The following is an 18,814-nucleotide window of genomic DNA, read 5'->3' on the forward strand; positions in this document are numbered from 1 at the left end:
CTTCTTTCATCTTTCATTGCTAAACTTTTCATGAAAAATTAGTACTGGAGATCCTAGGCTCGGTTTGATGTTACAAGTGTGCTGGTTAGGCCAACCAAGCTGTAATTCTGAAAGAAAGTAGCTGTCTATGTATTTAAAGCTAGCTAGCTAGCCACTTTAGCTAGCAAGCATAAAATGTTAATTCACTTCAGGGTCTCGTGACTTACGGTTACAAAGAAATAAGGGGAAGAGGGTGATTGGCTCATTTGTGATTTGAATCCAAATTTCTTTTAAAATAAGGCAAAGCTTTTGGGTTACAATGAAAAGAAGGTTATGATTTCAGGTTATAATAATGGCAAACTAGGTAATTCAGAGCAACTTTCCCATTGATAACAACTGAAAAGCTAAAGTTAATATATTTCTTAAAAGCGTTAAAGTGCCAATAATTAGGGAGGGAGGAATCACCTAGCCGAGATCGGAGAGATGATTGGAGCTCAGAGAGGTCAGCTGGAATTACTTCAGCCTGGGGACATTGCTGGTCTGGAGGAAGCAGTGGAGAGACAGAACCATGCTTTCGGTGGTCTTTTGGGGTGGAGAAATGGGAATACAGTCTGAATCTCGTTTCTGCCCAGCATAGGCAGGTGTCTGCCCAGAGCAGAATTTCCCTCTCTGGTCTGGCACCCTGATGGCAGCACTGTTCTGAGCCTCTTATCCTCTGAGAGGCAGAACTGTGCTTTGAGCACTTTCAGGTTAGAGAGACAAGAGCTGACCTGAAGCCCACTAGGACTCCAGACATTGGAGTTATCAGCCACAACCTGCATTAACAACTGTGTTTACTACCTTCATGAAGATGAAAGCTGAACTTTAAAATTTTAGCAAGGAACTGGGGCTTTGAAAATTGATACTATACGTTTTTAAAAACATTTTGTTTTAAAATAATTTCAAAATTATATAAGAGCTACACGAATAAGACAAAAAATTTCACATAAAACCTTCATTCAAATTCATCAACTTTTAATATTTTTCCACGTTTTGATTTATCATTTTTTTCCTGAAGCAGTTGAGAATAATTTGCAAATATCATTCCCCCTTACAGCTGTATATTTCAGTTAGGAAAACGATATTATATAACGACAGTACAACTATCAAGTTTGCAAACGTAACATGGATAGGTTATTACCCAATGTCCAGTCCATTTTTCAGATTTTGTCAATTGTCTCAGTAATGTTCATTATAGCAGGCTTGCCTCACCCCCTTTATCTAATCTGGGATCATACATTGCATTCAGTCATGTCCCCTTAGTTTCCTTTAATCTGGAACAGTCCCTTTTCTTTGTTTTTCATGATATTGACATTTTTGAAGAGTATAGATGAGCTGTTCTGTAGAGAGTGCCTCAGTTTGGATTTGTTTGATGTTTGTTTGTTGTTAGATTCAGGTTATGAATTTTTTACAGGAATACCACAGAAGTGATACTGTATCCTTTTTCACATTAGGAGGTACGTGATGTCAGTTTGTGCCATTATTGGTGATGTTAACTTTGATCACTTGGCTAAGAAAGCATCTGCCACATTTTCTATCAAAAAGTTATCATTTTTCCCTTTGTAGTTGTTAAGTAATCTATGAGAAAATATTTTGAGTCCATATAAATATCTTATTCTTCCTCAGATTTCACCTAATAATTTTGGCATCCATTTATGTTTATGTGTGGATTTTTTTTGCCTGAATCAATTACAAAATGTTTGCAAAATACATTGCAAACTTGAAAATGAATCAATAGAAATGATAGAACTGCTAAATACAGAAATTTATGAGGGAAATAGATGGGTTAAAAGCAGATTAGACACAACTAAAATGAGAAAAATGGAAAATATCCAGAATAAAGCACAGAGAGATGGCAAGATGGAAAATGCTAAAGAGGAGAAAAGAGAGCAAATGAGGCGGTCTAAGCTACACTTAATTAAATCTAGTAGAAGATAAAGAAGGGGGACTCAGGCAATATTGAAGGTGATAATGACTTAGAGTTTTCCAGAACTAAATAAAAGGTATTAATATTCAATGAAATGAAACTCAAGCAAGATAAGTAAAAATGAATCAAAATCTAGATATATCAGAGTAAAATTGCAGAAAATAAAATCAAAGTGAAAATACCAAAAGTATCCATTTAAAAGAAAGACAGTCATGGGTGCATCAGTAAGATGGACAATGACATACCAAGAGTGACAACGGTAGTCAGAAACCAGTGGCAAGATAATTTCAGTGTGCTAAAAGAAAATAACTAAGTACCAATCAAGAATTCTCTACACAACAAAAAGATCCTTCAGAATTAAAACACAATAGACATTTAAAGACAAATCAAAATGGAGAGTTTGCTCCAAAGCTACATTTTAAAGAAAACTTACAGTTTTTTCTTTAGGCTGAAGGAAAATTATCCCAGAAGGAAAGACAAAGGTGCAACTAGGAATGAAAAGCAAAGAATATAGGTTAATTTTAAATGACTGTGTAAAGCAAAAATATTAGCTTGTGGGTTTAAAATATATTCATAATTTAAATAAATAATCTAATGGTTTCATTGGTGACCTCCAAAAAGATATGTTCATATCCTAAACCTAAGAACCTGTAAATGTTACTTATTTGAAAAAAGCCTTTGCAGGTGTAATTAAAGATCTTGAGATGCGATTATCTTGGATTATCTGAGTAGACTCTAAATCCAATGAAAGTGTTCTTATTAGAGACACAGGCAGATGAGGAGGAAGCAACATGACCATATAGTCAGAGATTGGAGTGATGTGGCCACAAGCCGAGGAATGCCTGAAGCTCCCAGAAGCTGGAAAAGACAAGGAAAAAGAAAAAAGACAGATTGTCTTCTGGAGCCTTTGGAGTGAGCACGGATTTGATTGTGGATGCCTAGCTTCCAGACCTGTGAGAGAATGAATTTCTGGTTGTTTTTTTCTTTTTTTAATGAAAGCTTTTACCTTTAATTCTTTTCAAATACTTAAGATACAGACATTCCATCCATAACAAGGTTAAGTGACTTGTACATGTACATGTTTTATGTAAGACAGAAGCACAACCAAGGCTAACATCTGACCCAGTAACTAACATCACTGAGAGAGCTCATATGAAGTTCACCAAAACCTTGAAGACCTATTACTTTTTTGTAGAATGAATGACCCTACAGAAAAGAGAAAAGAGATATAAAGGATAAAATGAGGTGGTCCTATATTCAATAAAATGTAGGAGAAGACAAAAAAGGGGACAGAGGCAATATTTAAAGTGATATATATATAATTCATATCTTCATTCAAAAAATGAAGTCATGAAAAAGAGGTCTGTTTTTTCTGGGACCTCAACTGTCACTCTCAATAGTCAGTTGTGGGTTGCTTTCTTCGTTTTGTTTCGGCAGATTCTGGATTTGAACATCAGATCCATCTATCTTTAATTTGAGTGTCCAGATCGGGGCAATTTTTATAGGTTTACAACATAGTGACTCACAATAGTAAAAGGTTATACTCAATTTAGTTATTATAAAATATGACTGTGTTCCCTGTGATGTAAAATATATTCTTGTAGCTTATTTATTTTATACATAGTAGTTGGTACCTCTGAATCCTCTACCTCTACCTTGCCCCTCCCCACTTTCCACTCCCAACTGGTAACCACTAGCTTGTTCTATATATCTGCAAGTCTGTTTCTTTTCTGTTATATTCACTAGTTTGTTTTATTTTTTAGATTCCACATATGTGATATCATATAGTATGTCTTTTTCTAACTTATTTAACTTAGCATAATACCCTCCAAGTCCACCCATGTTGTTACAAATGGCAAAATTTCATTCTTTTTTATGGCTGAGTCATATTCCATTGTATATATATCTTCTTTATCCATTCATCTGTTGATGGACACTTTCTTCCATATCTTGGCAGTTGTAAATAATGCTGCTATGAATATTGGGGTGCGTGTATCTTTAGAATTAGTGTTTTATGGTGGGTTTTTTTTGGATATATATGCAGGAGTGGAATAGTTGAGTCATATGGTAGTCCTATTTTTAGTCTTTTAAGAAACCTCCATACTGTTTTCCACATTGGCTGCACCAGTTTACATTCCCACTGACAATGTGCGAGGGTTCCCATTTCTCCACATCCTCGCCAACATTTATGATTTGTGTTCTTTTTGATGATAACCCTTCTGACAGGCGTGAGGTGATATCTCATGTTTTTTAAAATTGAAGTATAGTTGGTTTACAATACTGTGTTAGTTTCAGGTGTATAGCAAAGTGAGTCACTTACATATATACTTTTTCAGATTATTTTCTGTTACAGGTTATTACAAGATATTGTATATAGTTCCCTGTGCTATATAGTAAATCCTTGTTGCTTATCTATTTGATGTATAGTATATAGTTTGTATCTGTTAATCCCATACTCCTAATTTCCCTCCCCTATTGCCTTTTATCTTTGGTAAACTTAACTTTGTTTTCTATGTCTGTGAGTTGTTTCTCTTTTGTATATAGATTCACTTGTATTATTTTTTAGATTCCACATATAAGTGATATCATATATTATTTGTCTTTCTCTGTCAGACTTATTTCACTTAATATGATATTCTCTAGGTCCATCCATGTTGCTGCAAATGGCAATATTTCATTTCTTTCTGTGGCTGAGCAATATTCCATTGTGTGTGTGTATAAATGACACATTTTCTTTATCCATTCATCAGTTGACGGGTACTTGGGTTGTTTCCATGTCTTGGCTATTGGAAATAGTGCTGCTATGAACATTGGGGTGCATGTCTTTTAAAATTAGAGTTTACATCTTTTCAGGATATATGCCCAGGAGTGAGATTGCTGCATCATATAGTAGCTCTATTTTTAGTTTCTTAAGGAACTTCATACTGTTCTCCACAGTGGTTTTACCAATTTACATTCCCACTAATAGTGTAGGAGGGTTCCACTTTCACCACACCCTCTCCAGCATTTATTATTAGTAGAATTTTTAATGATAGCCATTCTGACCACTGTGAGGTGATACCTCAGTGTGGTTTTGATTGGCATTTCTCTAATAATTAGTGATGTTGAGCATCTTTTCATGTGCCTGTTGGCCATCTGTATGTCTTCTTTGGAGAAATGTCTACTTAGGTCTTTTGCCCATTAAAAAAAAAAGTTTATTTATTTATTTTGGCTGCGCTGGGTCTTAGTTGCGGCACGCAGGATCTCTAGTTGTGGCATGCGGACTTCTTAGTGTGGCATGCAGACTCTTAGTTGAGGCATACATGCGGGATCTAGTTCACTGACCAGGGATCAAACCCAGTCTAACCCTGGTCGGGGAACCAGGGATTGACTGGGTTCCGCTTGCATTGGGAGCACAGAGTCTCACCCACTGGACCACCAGGGAAGTCCCTTCTGCCCATTTTTTGATTGTGTTGTTTGGTTTTTTGATATTGAATTCTATGAGCTGTTTCTGTATTTTGGATATTAATTCCTTATCCATCACATCATTTTGTAAATATTTTCTCCCATTCAGTAGGTTGTCTTTTCATTTTGCTGATTGTTTCCTTTGCTATGCAAAATCTTTTAAGTTTGATTAGATCTCATTTGTATCTTTTTGCTTATATTTCTTTTGCCTTGGGAGACTGATCTAAAAAAAGTATTGCTTTGATTTATGTCAGAGGATGTTTTACCTAAGTTCTCTTCTAGGAGTTTTATAGTGTCATGTCTTAAATGTAGGTCTTTAAACCATTTTGAGTTTATTTTTGTGTATGATATGAGGGAGTGTTCTAATTTCATTGATATATGTGTAGCTGTCCAGCTTTCCCAACACCACTTGTTGAAGAGACTGTCTTTTCTCCATTGTATATTCTTGCCTCCTTTGTCATAGATTAATTGACTGTAGTTGTGTGGGTTTATTTTTGAGCTCTCTATTATGTTCCATTGGTCTATATGTCTGTTTCTGTGCCAGTACCACACTGTTTTGATTACTGTAGTTTTGTAGTATTGTCTGAAGTGTGGAAGGGTTCTGCCTCCAGCTTTGTTCTTTTTCCAGAGGATTGCTTTGGCAATTCTCAGTATTTTGAGGTTTTATATAAATTTTAGGATTATTTGTTCTAGTTCTGTCAAAAATGTCATGGGTATATTGGTAAGGATTACATTAAATCTGTAGATTGCTTTGGGTAGTATGGCCATTTCAACAATATTAATTCTTCCAATCCAAGATCGTGGAATATCTTTCCATTTCTTGAATCATCTTCAGTATCCTTTACTAGTGTTTTATAGTTTTCAGCATATAGATATTTAACCTCCTTGGTTAAGTTTATTCCTAGGTATTTTATTTTTTAAACAGGATTTTTTTTTTTACTTTCTCTTTCTGATATCTCATTGTTAGTGTAAAGAAATGCTACAGATTTCTGTATATTAATCTTATATCCTGCTACCTTGCTGAATTCATTTATTAGCTCTAATAGTTTTTGTGTGGAGACCTTAGGGTTCTCTGTATAGAGTATTATGTCATCTGCAAATAGTGACAGTTTTAACTCGTCCCTTCTAAATTGGATACCTTTTATTTCTTTTTCTTGTCTAATTGCTGTGGCTAGGATTTCTATTACTATGTTGAATAGAAGTGGTGAGAGTGGGCATCCCTGTCTTGTTCCTGAACTTAGCAGGAAGGCTTTCAGCTTTTCACTGTTGAATATTATGTTGGCTATGGGTTTGTCATAAATGGCTTTTATTATGTTGAGATATGGTCCCTCCATATCCACTTTGGTGAGAGTTTTTACCATGAATGAATATTGAATTTTATCAAATGCTTTTTCTTCACCTATCGAGATAATCATGTGGTTTTTGTCTTTATTTTTGTTAATGTGGTGTATCACATTGGTTGATTTGTGTATTTTGACCCGTCCTTGTGGCCCTAGGATGAATCCAACTTGATCATGATGTATGATCCTTTTAATGTGTTGTTGGATTCTGTTTGCTAGTATTTTGTTGATTTTTGCATCTATATTCATCAAAGATATTGGCCTGTAATTTTCCTTTTTTGTAGCATCTTTGTCTGGTTTTGGCATCAGGATGATGGTGACTTCTTAGAAAGAAGTTGGGAGTGTTCCCTCCTCTTCAATTATTTGGATAGTTTGAGAAGGATAGGTGTAAGTTCTTTTTATGTTTGGTAGAATTCCCCAGTGATGCCATCCAGTCCTGGACTTTCGTTTGCAGGGAGTTTTAAAAATTATTATTACAGATTCTATTTCACTTCTACTGTTCAGTCTGTTCAAGTTATCTGTTTGTTCTTGACTCAGTTTTGTCAGGCTGTATGTTTCTAGAAACTTGTCCTTTTCTTCTAGGTGTCCAGTTTGTTGGCATATAACTGTTCATAGTCATCTCTTATGATTTTTTGTATTTCTGCAGTATCAGTTGTTATTTCTCCTTATTCATTTCTCATTTTGTTTATTTGGGTCCTCTCCTTTTTCTTCTTGGTGAGGCTGGCTAGAGGTTTCTTGATTTTATCTATCTTTAAAAAAAACAGTTCTTGGTTTTACTGATGTTTTTCTATTGGTTTTTAAATTTCTATTTTACTTGTTTTCTCTCTGATCTTTATTATTTCCTTCCCTCTACTGACTTTGGCTTTTGTTTTTTCTTTTTATTCTAATTCTTTTAGGTGGTAGGTTAGGTTGTTTATTTGAAATGTTTCTTGTCCTTGAGGAAGGTCTGTATCACTATAAACTTCCCTCTTAGAACTGTTTTTACTGCCTCCTGTAGATTTTGTAAGGTTGTGTTTTCATAGTCTTGATGTTTTCTGTTTTCCTCTTTGATTTCATTGTTGACCCACTGGTTTTTTAGTAGCATGTTGTTTAGTCTCCATGTATTTACTCTTTTCCTGTTTTTCTTTCTGTGGTTGATTTCTAGTTTCATACCCTTGTGGTCAGAAAAGATGCTTGAAATAATTTCTACCTTCTTAAATTTGTTGAGGCCTGTTTTGTGACCTAGTATGTGGTCTATCCTAGAGAATGTTTAATGCACACTTGAATAGAATATGTATTCTGGGTTTTTTTCTTTTAGATGTAGTGTCCTGTAGATATCAGTTAAATCAACTGGTCTGTTGTGTCGTGTAGAACTTCTGTTGCTTTCTTGATTTTCTGTCTGGGTGGTCTGTCCGTTGATGTCAGTGAGGTGTTAACTCTCCTACTATTATTGTACTCATTTCTTCGTTTATCTCTGTTAGTATCTGTTTTATATATTTAGATGCTCCTATATTGGGTGCATATATGATAATGAGTGTCATATCCTCTTCTTGTATTTATCCCTTTATTATTATTATAATGTCCCTCTATGTTTTTCTTTATGGACCTTGTTTCAAAGTCTCTTGTCTGAAGTAAGTATTGCTAACCCCTGTCTTGTTATTTTTATTTGCATGAAATACCTTTTATCATCTGCTCAATTTCAGCCTATGTGTGTTTCACCCTGAAGTAAATCTCTTGTAGACAGCATATTGTAGGTTCTTGTTTTTCTTATCCAGTCTGCCACTGTATGTCTTTTGATTGGAGCATGTAGTCCATTGATATTTATAGTAATTACTGATAGATATGTATTTATTGCTATTTAAAACCTTGCTTTCCAGTGGATTTTGCAGTTCTTTATTTATTTCTTCTTATTTTTGTTTTTTATTTTGTAGTTTGATGGTTTTCTTTTGTATTATGCTTGAGTTCTTTTCTTTTTATTTTTGTGTGAATCTATTGTATGTTTTAGGTTTGTGGTCACCCTGGTTTTCTAGTATGTTGACCCGTAACTACATCTATTTGTTTTAAACTGATAGTCAAAGAAGTCCAAATACATTCTGAAAGATCTACATTTTTATACTCCCCTCTCCCACATTTTGTGATTCTGATGCCCTATTTTACATCTTCATGTTTATCCTTTTGCTGTTATTTAGAGTTACAATCACTTTTACAAAAATTTTTTGATTGTTTTTAGTCTATGTACTGGCTTACTTAAGTGATCTTCAATCCTTTTATATATTTGCCTTTTCTATTGTGATTTTCCCTTTCCTATAGATTCTTTCTTCTTTTCTATTTAGAGAAGACCCTTAAATATTTCTTTAGGGTAGGTCTAGTATTGCTCTATTCTTTAGTTTTTTCTTGTCTGAGAAATTCTTTCTTCCTCCTTCTGTTCTAAATGATAATCTTGCAGGGTAGAGTATCTAAGTTGCAAGTTTTTGCCTTTCAGAATTATGAATGTATCATACCACTTCCTTCTGGCCCACAGTTTCTGCAGAGAAATCAGCTGATATCCTTAATGGGGGTTCCCTTGTAACTGACTCTTTGTTTTTCTCTTGCTGGCTTTAGAATCCTTTCTTTATTTTTAATTTTTGCCATTTTAATTATAGTATGTCTTGGTCTGGATCTGTTTGGGTTCATCTTGTTTGGGAACCTCTGTGCTTCCCGTACCTGGATATCTGTTTCCTTCTTTAGGTTTGGGAAGTTTTCAGCCAGAATTTCTTCAAATACATTTTTGATCCCCTTCTCTCTCTCTTCTCCTCTGGAACCCCTGTTATGTGTAGTTTGGTATGCTTTGAATAATCCCATATATCTCATATGTTGCTTTCATTTGGTTTTTATTTGTCTTTCTATCTGCTGTTCTGATTGGATGATTCCCATTATTCTATCTTCTAGATCACTTATTCCTTCTTCTGCATTATTTAGTCTGCTATTCATTGCTTTTATATTGTTTTTTATGTTGGCAATTGAGTTGTCTTATTTTGATTGGTTCCTCTTTATAGTTTCTAGTTCCTTGTTACAGTGATCTGCATTTCTATTAATAATCTTTCCTAATTCCTTTAGCATGATTATTACCTCCTTTTTGAACTCAGGGTCTAGTAGACTGGTGAGGTCTGTTTCATTATTTGTTCTTTCATGGGATTTTTCTTGTTCTTTTAATTGGGAGTAGTTCCTCTTCTTTTTCATTTTACCTAACTTTCTCTGTTTCTATGAATTTAGGAGAAACAGTTATCTACTGTGGTCTTGAAGGGGTACTTTTATGTGGGAGCATCTGTGTGTAGACTGTGTGAGTCCAGTATTTTTGTTGTGAGGACTGGTTTTTGCATGGATGCTAGCCACACCTTTCCTCAGAGTGTGTTGGCCGTTATCCTTTTAATAGGGGGTGGGATTTGTGTTGTGGTGTCCAGAGCCTCCCCTGGATTTGGGGTGGGGCATCCTCTTTTTTCTATGGCTGTAACAGCCCTGTCAGGGGTAGGGTCCACTCCTCAATTGTTGGAGTAGAAGCCTTGAGGGTCGTATTCGATAAGGTCCGTTGCCCTTGAGTGTGTGCCCTGCCCCAAAGGAGGTGACCACCGAAGCATGTAAAGCCCATGCGGTCACAGCAAACCTATGTCCCACTGGTGCAGGCATCCATGATTCTGACCAGAATCAACCCAAGGTCACAACCCTTTCTCTGTTGCATTTGTACCAGACTTAGTGCTAGGCTATGGTGTGGAGTGGGCTGGTGCTGGGGGCCAAGGCACTGTGGCTGCAGGAATCAAGGTGGTTGTGCTGCCACCTGCAACCTGGGCTGCCTCTGTAGCAGGCCTCTCCCAGGGCCTATCTGCCCCAGAGCCGGCTCTAAGCTTCTGTGTGGGGTGAATGAAGCTGGAGCACTACTGCCAAGAAACAACTGCTGCCTACTCCTCCCCAGGGGCTCTCCACCTGAGACATTCGTTTCTGTGGCACCACCCAGTGTGCATGCCAACAAAGTCCACTATGGCCAGACCCCCCCCCCATCAGTGTGCTGATAATCACCTCCAAGGTTCTGCCTGGACCACACCCAAGGCCCTCTGGGCTGTCTCCGCACAGCTAGAACAAGTCCTCTCCCAGGGTCCATCCATCTGAGATTCAGCACCCAGCTGCTGCATGTACTAGCAGCCCTCCCAGCACACGATTTGGTCAGGGAAGTGTGACAAGGCAGCAGCCATCAGCCCTGGTCTTTCTCCACCCTGAATTGCTAGCAAGCCAGCATAAGCACAGTCCTTGCAAACAGAGTCTAAGCCCCTCCAGCCCTCTGTCTGTCCCAGTAGACCTCTCAGCAGGCAAGAAGCCTCCCCAGGGCCAGGGCCAGCCCGTGTGGACATTCCCTCCATCACAGATCACTCCCAGGGGCACCAGTCCCATCCTGACGCCTTTCTTTTTTTTTCCCCCCTATCCTACCTGGTTACATGGAGATCTTTCTTGAAGCTTTAGTTGTATAAGAGATCTTCTGGCAGTTTCCTGTTGGTTTTCTGTGAAAATTGTTTCATATTTAGATGTATTTTCTTTCTTTTTTAAAAATTAATTTATTTATTTATTTTTGGCTGTGTTGAGTCTTCATTGCTGCACACGGGCTTTCTCTAGTTGTGGTAAGCGGGGGCTACTCTTTGTTGCAGTGCGTGGGCTTCTTATTGTGGTGGCTTCTCTTGCTGTGGAGCACAGGCTCTAGGCACGCAGGCTTCAGGAGTTGTGGCACACGGGCTCAGTAGTGGTATATGTATACAATGGAATATCACTCAGCCATAAAAAAGGATGAAATAATGCCATTTGCAACAACATGGGTGGACCTAGAGATTATCATACTAAGTGAAGTAAGGCAGACAAAGACAAATATCATATTATATCTCTTATATAAGCGATATACTAAAAAAGTATACAAATGAACTTACAAAACAGAAACAAACTCACAGACTTAGAAAACAAATTTATGGTTACCAAAGGGGAAAGGTGCAGGGTGGATAAATTAGGAGTTTGGGATTAACATATACACACTACTACATATAAAATAGGTAATCAATAAAGACCTACTGTAGAGCACAGGGAACTCTACTCAATACTCTATAATAACCTATATGGGAAAAGGATCTGAAAAAGATCCTTTTTATGTATATGTATACATAAATCACTTTGCTGTGCACCTGAAACTAACACAACATTGTAAATCAACTATAATATAAAATAAAAATCTAAAAATAAATATATATATAAACATAAAAATACCTATCTTAAAAAAAGTATTAGGGGGCTTCCCTGGTGGTGCAGTGGTTGAGAGTCCGCCTGCCGATGTAGGGGACACGGGTTCATGCCCTGGTCCGGGAGGATCCTACATGCCTCGGAGCGGCTGGGCCCGTGGGCCATGGCCGCTGGGCCTGCGCGTCCGGAGCCTGTGCTCCGCAACGGGAGAGGCCACAACAGTGAGAGGCCTGCGTACTGCAAAAAAAAAAAAAAAAAAAGTATTAGGAGTATCAAGATCACATTGTACAAAAGAGAGCATGTGGGATGAGAGATATTGTTTGACGCTGTCTTTGTAAAATACAGTTTGCTACACCCTGATTGCACTGTTTTTCCTTGGCTTGGTAATTTTCTCCATCCCCTAAAAGGACAAAACTTTCTTTCTACCTCCCTACCTTCTTTCCTTCCCTTTCTTTTTTCAGAAGTGAACCCTGTGTGTTTGGCAAGCTTCTGAATAAGTGAAACTTTAAAAAAGAAGGTTTGTTTCTAGTGATTACAGCCAAAATCTAGGTACTCAGAACTAGTAACTAAACAGAAGATTGAAGATGTAGGTACTGGGTCTTTTCTGGGCTAGACAGGGTACTCCAAAACAGTTCTGTAACTCTAGTCTCTTCTCTGGCAGATAAAGAATCCTGTGAACAAGCTTCTGAAGTCAGTGAAGCACAAACTACAGATAGTGATGAGATAGTAACACCTGTATCTCAGAAATGTCCTAAGGCAGTAAGTATACTGGGGTAATCATTGTGCGTCAGCCAAAATTGTAAGTAATGACAGTGTGCTTAATGGCCATGTGTGTGACGTTCAAATCCAGTTTTATTTAATGAACCAGATAGGAAATTCAAGTTATTTAGATTTGTGTTGCAAGTGAATGGAAGTCACTACAGGCAGATGAAAGGATCATTTTCTTGATTTGGTATAAATAAGGACTGACTTCAACTCTTCTCTCTCCCATTTGGATCCCTTGCCTGCCTCCTTCATTGTATATGGTGATTCACCCCAGCCTAAGTGATGCCCCTTTCTTTAAATCTACCTAAAGAGAGCAGGTTTACTTTGGGAGGTGGAGGCTGGAAGGATTCTGTGGGAGGGCTCAAAGAGATCATTCAGTTTCTGAAGGTTTTTACTCAACCTTTAATTACAATTATTTATTAAACATTTCGACCTCAGATCTGTTTTGGAACTAAATGAGGATACACACACACACACACACACACACACACACACACAAATCTATGAATAAATATCCACAGATATATTCACAGTCATTGTATTGGAATACTGTGGGGTTTTAAATGAGGTAGAAAACGATCACTTTCAAGCTGCTAGAATGCTCCCTGGTACATTTGTAGGCACTCAATAAATATTTGTTGAATGAGTGGCTGAATGAAAGATTAAAATCTAACTGAGGATTATGAGCTTAATTAGAAACAGTAAAGAAAAGCATAGGGTTTATTTTCTGAACTTTTATCTGTTATATCTTTTTTAGACATTTTGTAATTAATATCTTGAGAAATGTTTGTAAGACAGATCAGAGCCATAGAATTAGAACTAGACAGTAACACCTTAGAGATCATAAAGGTGAAGAAAACCAAGTGATATGTCCAGCATTGTAGCAGTAGTTACTGAAAGAACTGGAACTTGAGTTAAGGTTTCTAAACCGTGCACATCTCAGATCAACCCAAAAAGCAGTCAGCTGGTCAGCAAATTTTGGAACTACAAGTCAGACAGATGACGTTAAAAATATTACCCTAAATTAAAGGCTCTTAAATAAGATCTTCTGTTAGAAAACTTTTGTGTACCTAAAAATGTTGCTGGATAAACTAAATATGAAAACTGATCCCACTTAGTAAAAATTAGTGTTGTTATCAAATTAAACTTACAACACAGACACACATATACTTGATAGCAGAAAAGCTTTATCAAAAGTCCAGACTCTTGTTCAACTTGTCCAAAAGAATTTGGGCAAGGAACACAGAATACAAAGGAGAAAAAAACACGCAGGCTGAGGAGCAAAGAGAACAAAGAAGCAGGGGAATTTCCTGGCAGTCCGGTGGTAGGACTTGGCGCTTTCACTGCCGTGGCCGGATTCAATCTCTGGTCAGGGAACTAAGATGGCGCAAGCTGTGTGCCACGGCCAAAATAAATAAATAAAAATTTTTTTTTAAAAAAAAAGCAGTTTATTGAGGCTGAAGTAACGTTACACACTCAAAGAAGAGCGCAGGCATCCTCACAAGTGCGGAGCATACCACAAGGTTTTTTGATCCCCTTTTTATCTTATTTTCTTAGCCCTTTGAATGGGCGGGGTCTTTTTGATTAGGGGTGGAATATTCATTGAGAGGACGGTTGAGGTGTGGCCTAGATTGCACCAGGTTGCATCAGCTCCCGTCTTAACGCCTTTGTCTCCTGGAGCCACTGTACATGTGCTCTAAGAACTGTTTTCCCTTAAATTTTCCCTTACTAGTCAACCACACGGGAAGGTCATACAGGGTCATTGGCAATCTGCATTTTTATTGGGCATGCGCCATGGTTTTCATGGTCAGTGTTTCTTGTTCAGATGCTACAAAGTTTCTGTTTTAGATGCCATTTCTCCATGTGTCATGGTCTCATTAAGTGCAAAACAAGGAGGTGTATAGGCTGTCCTTGGGCCCAGCCCTGTCTTTTCTGCCTCATACTCAATCCTTTTTGTATTTCAAAATAGCTGGGCACGGGCTTCCCTGGTGGCGCAGTGGTTGAGAGTTCGCCTGCCGATGGAGGGGACACGGGTTCGTGCCCCGGTCTGGGAAGATCCCACATGCCGCGGAGCGGCTGGGCCCGTGAGCCATGGCCGCAGAGCCTGCGTGTCCGGAGCCTGCGCTCCGCACGGGAGAGGCCACAACAGTGAGAGGCCCACATACCACAAAAAAAAAAAAAAAAAAAAAAAATAGCTGGGCACGAAAGATGGAAGGAGTTGAAGGTCCAGAGGCAGTACGTGAGCTCTGTCCCTTTTGTGCCTGGAGTCAGCCAGGGTAAAGGAGGAGGCAAGAGAGTGTAGTGTTTAGGAGCATGGAAATGTGTTTTAGACAGAAGTGGTTTAGATCCAGTCTCTGCTATTAATATCTATGCCGCTTTGGGGAAGTTATTGAACCTCTGTTAGACTCTGTTTCCTCATCTGTAAAGTGGTGATATTTTTTTTTCTTGAAGTATAGTTTATTTACAGTGCTTCAGGTGTACAGCAAAGTGATTCAGTTATATATATTCTTTTTTCAGGTTCTTTTCTATTAGAGGTTATTACAAGGTATTGAATATCGTTCCCTGTGCTATGCAGTAGGTCCTTATTGTTTATCTATTTTATATATAGTAGTTTGTATCTGCTAATCCCATACTCCTTAATTTATCCCTCCCCCCCTTTCCCCTTTGGTAACCCTAGGTTTGTTTTCTATGTCTGTGAGTCTATTTCTGTTTTGTAAATAAGCTCATTTGTATCATATTTTAGATTCCATATATGTGATACCATATGATATTTGTATGTCTGTCTGATCTCACTTAGTATGATAATCTCTAGATTCATCCATATTGCTGCAAATGGCATTATTTCATTCTTTTTATGGCTAATACTCCATTGTGCATATATACCACATCTTTATCTATTCATCTGTCGATGGACATTTAGGTCGCTTCCATGTCTTGGCTATTGTAAATAGTGGTGCTGTGAACAATAGGGTTGTAAAGTGGTAATATTAAGTATGCCCACCTTATAGCCATGTGGCAAGATTTAAATAAGATAATGTGTGATAAAGGTTTAATACAGGACTTGAGACAAATTAAGCACCAGATTATAGTGATGATGATGTTGATGGTGGCAGCAGTCTGTCTTCTCTGAAATACGCTAGTTCTTTTTTTTTTTTAATTTATTTTTGGCTGCGTTGGGTCTTCGTTGCTGTGCACAGGCTTTCTCTAGTGGCGAGTGGGGGCTACCCTTCGTTGTGGTGCGCGGGCTTCTCATTGCAGTGGCTTCTCTTGTTGCGGAGCATGGGCTCCAGGGCGCTCGGGCTTCAGTAGTTGCGGCACACAGACTCAGTAGTTGTGGCTCGCGGGCTCTAGAGCACAGGCTCAGTAGTTGTGGAGCACGGGCTTAGTTGCTCCGCGGCATGTGGGATCTTCCCGACCAGGGCTTGAACCCCTGTCTCCTGCATTGGCAGATGGATTCTTAACCACTGTGCCACCAGGGAAGCCCATGAAATACGCTAGTTCTTAAATGCAAGCTTCTATGATCTAGTAGTGGCCCCTACAAGGAAGGACTAGGCCCTAAGGGGAGAGGATTGAGGCAGAGGGGTGTCATTTCCCTTCTACCTGCCAGGTCAATTGAATAGGTTGAACAGTATGACTTAAGGAAGACCTTTACGAAATGTCTTTCTCTTGTACTGCTAAAAGAGCAAAACAATCATAGTACATTTGGGTCTTTAACTCCCTGTCTTTTAGTCCAGAATTAGAACAGTTCCTGTATGATGGGATATGTATAGAACTGTTCCGCAGGAGGCTCTGTTAATTAGCACAAGGTTCCTAAAGGCCTTGTGTACTTATCTTCTAAGAATCCCCAGAAAATGATCTTAACCCAAACCATATGGTTTCCTCCAGATGAAGTTCCATTCCTGGTCTCAGGAATCAATCTCCCACTCTGAGTGGACCATATAACTTTTCCCTCCCCCCTCTTAACAGCTCCTAATGAGAAGGGAGCAATCATTTCCATTGCTCTGTGGCCTCAGGTTACTGTCTTTTAGCCGTAGTGTATATCAAGGACCTCAAAGTTTATTCTTTTTTCTTATACTCTTAATTTCAGGGGTTGAAAATGTCTTGACCCCTTATGTATGCTAATTAGTTTTAGGAAATCTGCCCTCCCCCCACCCCCAAATTATCTAGCACACCTGAATAAGCCAAAGGGAGCTGTCTGTCTGGCACTAATGCTGCGTAACTAACTGCTGTTAGGGGCTCTGCTAGCAGTGAGTTAATATATATTTCAGTTGTTAGTATGGTTAATATTACTAATTATATATATGTGTGTATATATAAATATAAATGAATAAATAAATAAATAAATAAATATGTGTGTGTGTGTGTGTGTGTATATATATATATATATATATATATATATATATATTTGCTGTTCAGTCCCAATAAGATTATATAATGGAACCAGCTCATGTAAAGGATTCTGGAGCAAAGAAAAATATTAGATTGAACCATATCTTAGTCAATTCAGGCTTCTATAATGAAGTACCACAGACTGGGTGGCTTATAAACAACAGAAATTTACTTCTTTTGGTCCGATTCTGGTGAGGGCCTCCTTCTAGGTTGCAGACTGCCAATTTCTCATTGTGTCCTCATGTGCCAGAAAGAGAGCAAGCCAGCTCTCTGGCCTCTTATAAGGGCACTAATCCCATTCACAAGGGCTCCACCCTCATGACCTGATTACCTCCCAAAGGCCCCACCTCCAAATACCATCACATTGGGATTAGGGTTTCAACATACAAAATTTGAGGGGTACACAAATATTCAGTCCATAACAAGCCATGTGAAATTATCACTTTTATAGATGAAAAATGATGGACTATTTTCAGTTTCATATAGTTCAATCTAATAGGAATGAATAAAGCCTCCATGTGTACCTTGCTCAAATTTTAATTTTATTCATCCTCCTAATTCACCTTTGTTATCAGAGTAAACCTGATATGGATTTCTGATCATTTGTCCCAGGATTAGTTGCAAGTAAGGTAAGAATACATTTTTCTTTTACAAACTAGAATATTACAGATAGAGCTAAATCTCTATTGACCATTACCTATAATCCCTGCTGCCTCTCTCCCACCCCACCACCCCAAAAAAACCATTGTTTTGAATTTTGAGGTACATCTTTTCAGATCATAAAAAAAACTTTTTCATATTGTTCTGTATTAGTCTTTTTTGCTTTAAATAAATGACATTAAACTGTATATGAACTGTACATATTATTCTTTTAAAAAGCTTTTTATTTTGAAATAATTACAGATTTGTAAACAGTTGCAAAAAATGTACGGAGAGGTACCATATACTCTTCACCCAGTTTCCCCCATTTTTCAAAACATTTTTGGTCTGTATTCTTCTGAAACATTCATTTTTCTTTTTGAAAAAAGTTTTTCTTTTTTAAAAAATTGAGGTATAGTTGTGCAATATTATGTAAGTTTCGGGTGTACAGCAGCGATTCACAATTTTTAAAAGGTATACTCCATTTATAGCTATTATAAAATATTAGCTGTATTCCCTGGGTTGTACAATATATCCTTGTAGCTTATTTATTTTAGTAGTAGTTTGCACCTCTTTATCCCCTACCCCTATCTTGCCCCTCCCTGCTTCCCTCTCTGCACTGGTAACCACTAGTTTGTTCTCTATGTCTGTGGGTCTCTTCCTTTTTCGTATATTCACTAGTTTACCTTTAAAAAATTTTTTCTTTACTTGAAGTATAGTTGATTTACAGTGTTGTGTTAATTTCTGCTGTACAGCACAGTGACTCAGTTATACATACATATATATACATTCTTTTTTTATATTCTTTTCCATTGTGGTTTATCATAGGATACTGAAGATAGTTCTCTGTGCTATACAGTAGGACTTTGTTGTTTATCCATTCTATATATAATAGCTTACATCTGCTAACCCCAACCTCCCACTCCAGGCCTCCCACAACCCTCTCCCCCTTGGCAACCACAAGTCTGTTCTCTATATCTGTGAATCTGTTTCTGTTTCATAGATAGGTTCATTTGTGGCATATTTTAGATTCTACATATAAATGATATCATATGGTATTTGTCTT

The 18,814-nt window shown here is 37.7% G+C and overlaps 1 protein-coding gene across 1 annotated transcript in view; it reads left to right on the forward strand.

Annotated features, from left to right (window-relative positions):
- The window catches only part of RPGRIP1 (RPGR interacting protein 1), an 83,276-nt gene that overhangs the window by 45,740 nt on the left and 18,722 nt on the right, over positions 1–18,814 (forward strand). Inside the window, 1 exon segment of the mRNA XM_030844177.2 lies at positions 12,617–12,714. Within this exon segment, the coding sequence (XP_030700037.2) occupies positions 12,617–12,714 (98 nt within the window).

Source organism: Globicephala melas, chromosome 2 (genome assembly GCF_963455315.2).
Source record: "Globicephala melas chromosome 2, mGloMel1.2, whole genome shotgun sequence".
Lineage (NCBI taxonomy): Eukaryota > Metazoa > Chordata > Mammalia > Artiodactyla > Delphinidae > Globicephala > Globicephala melas.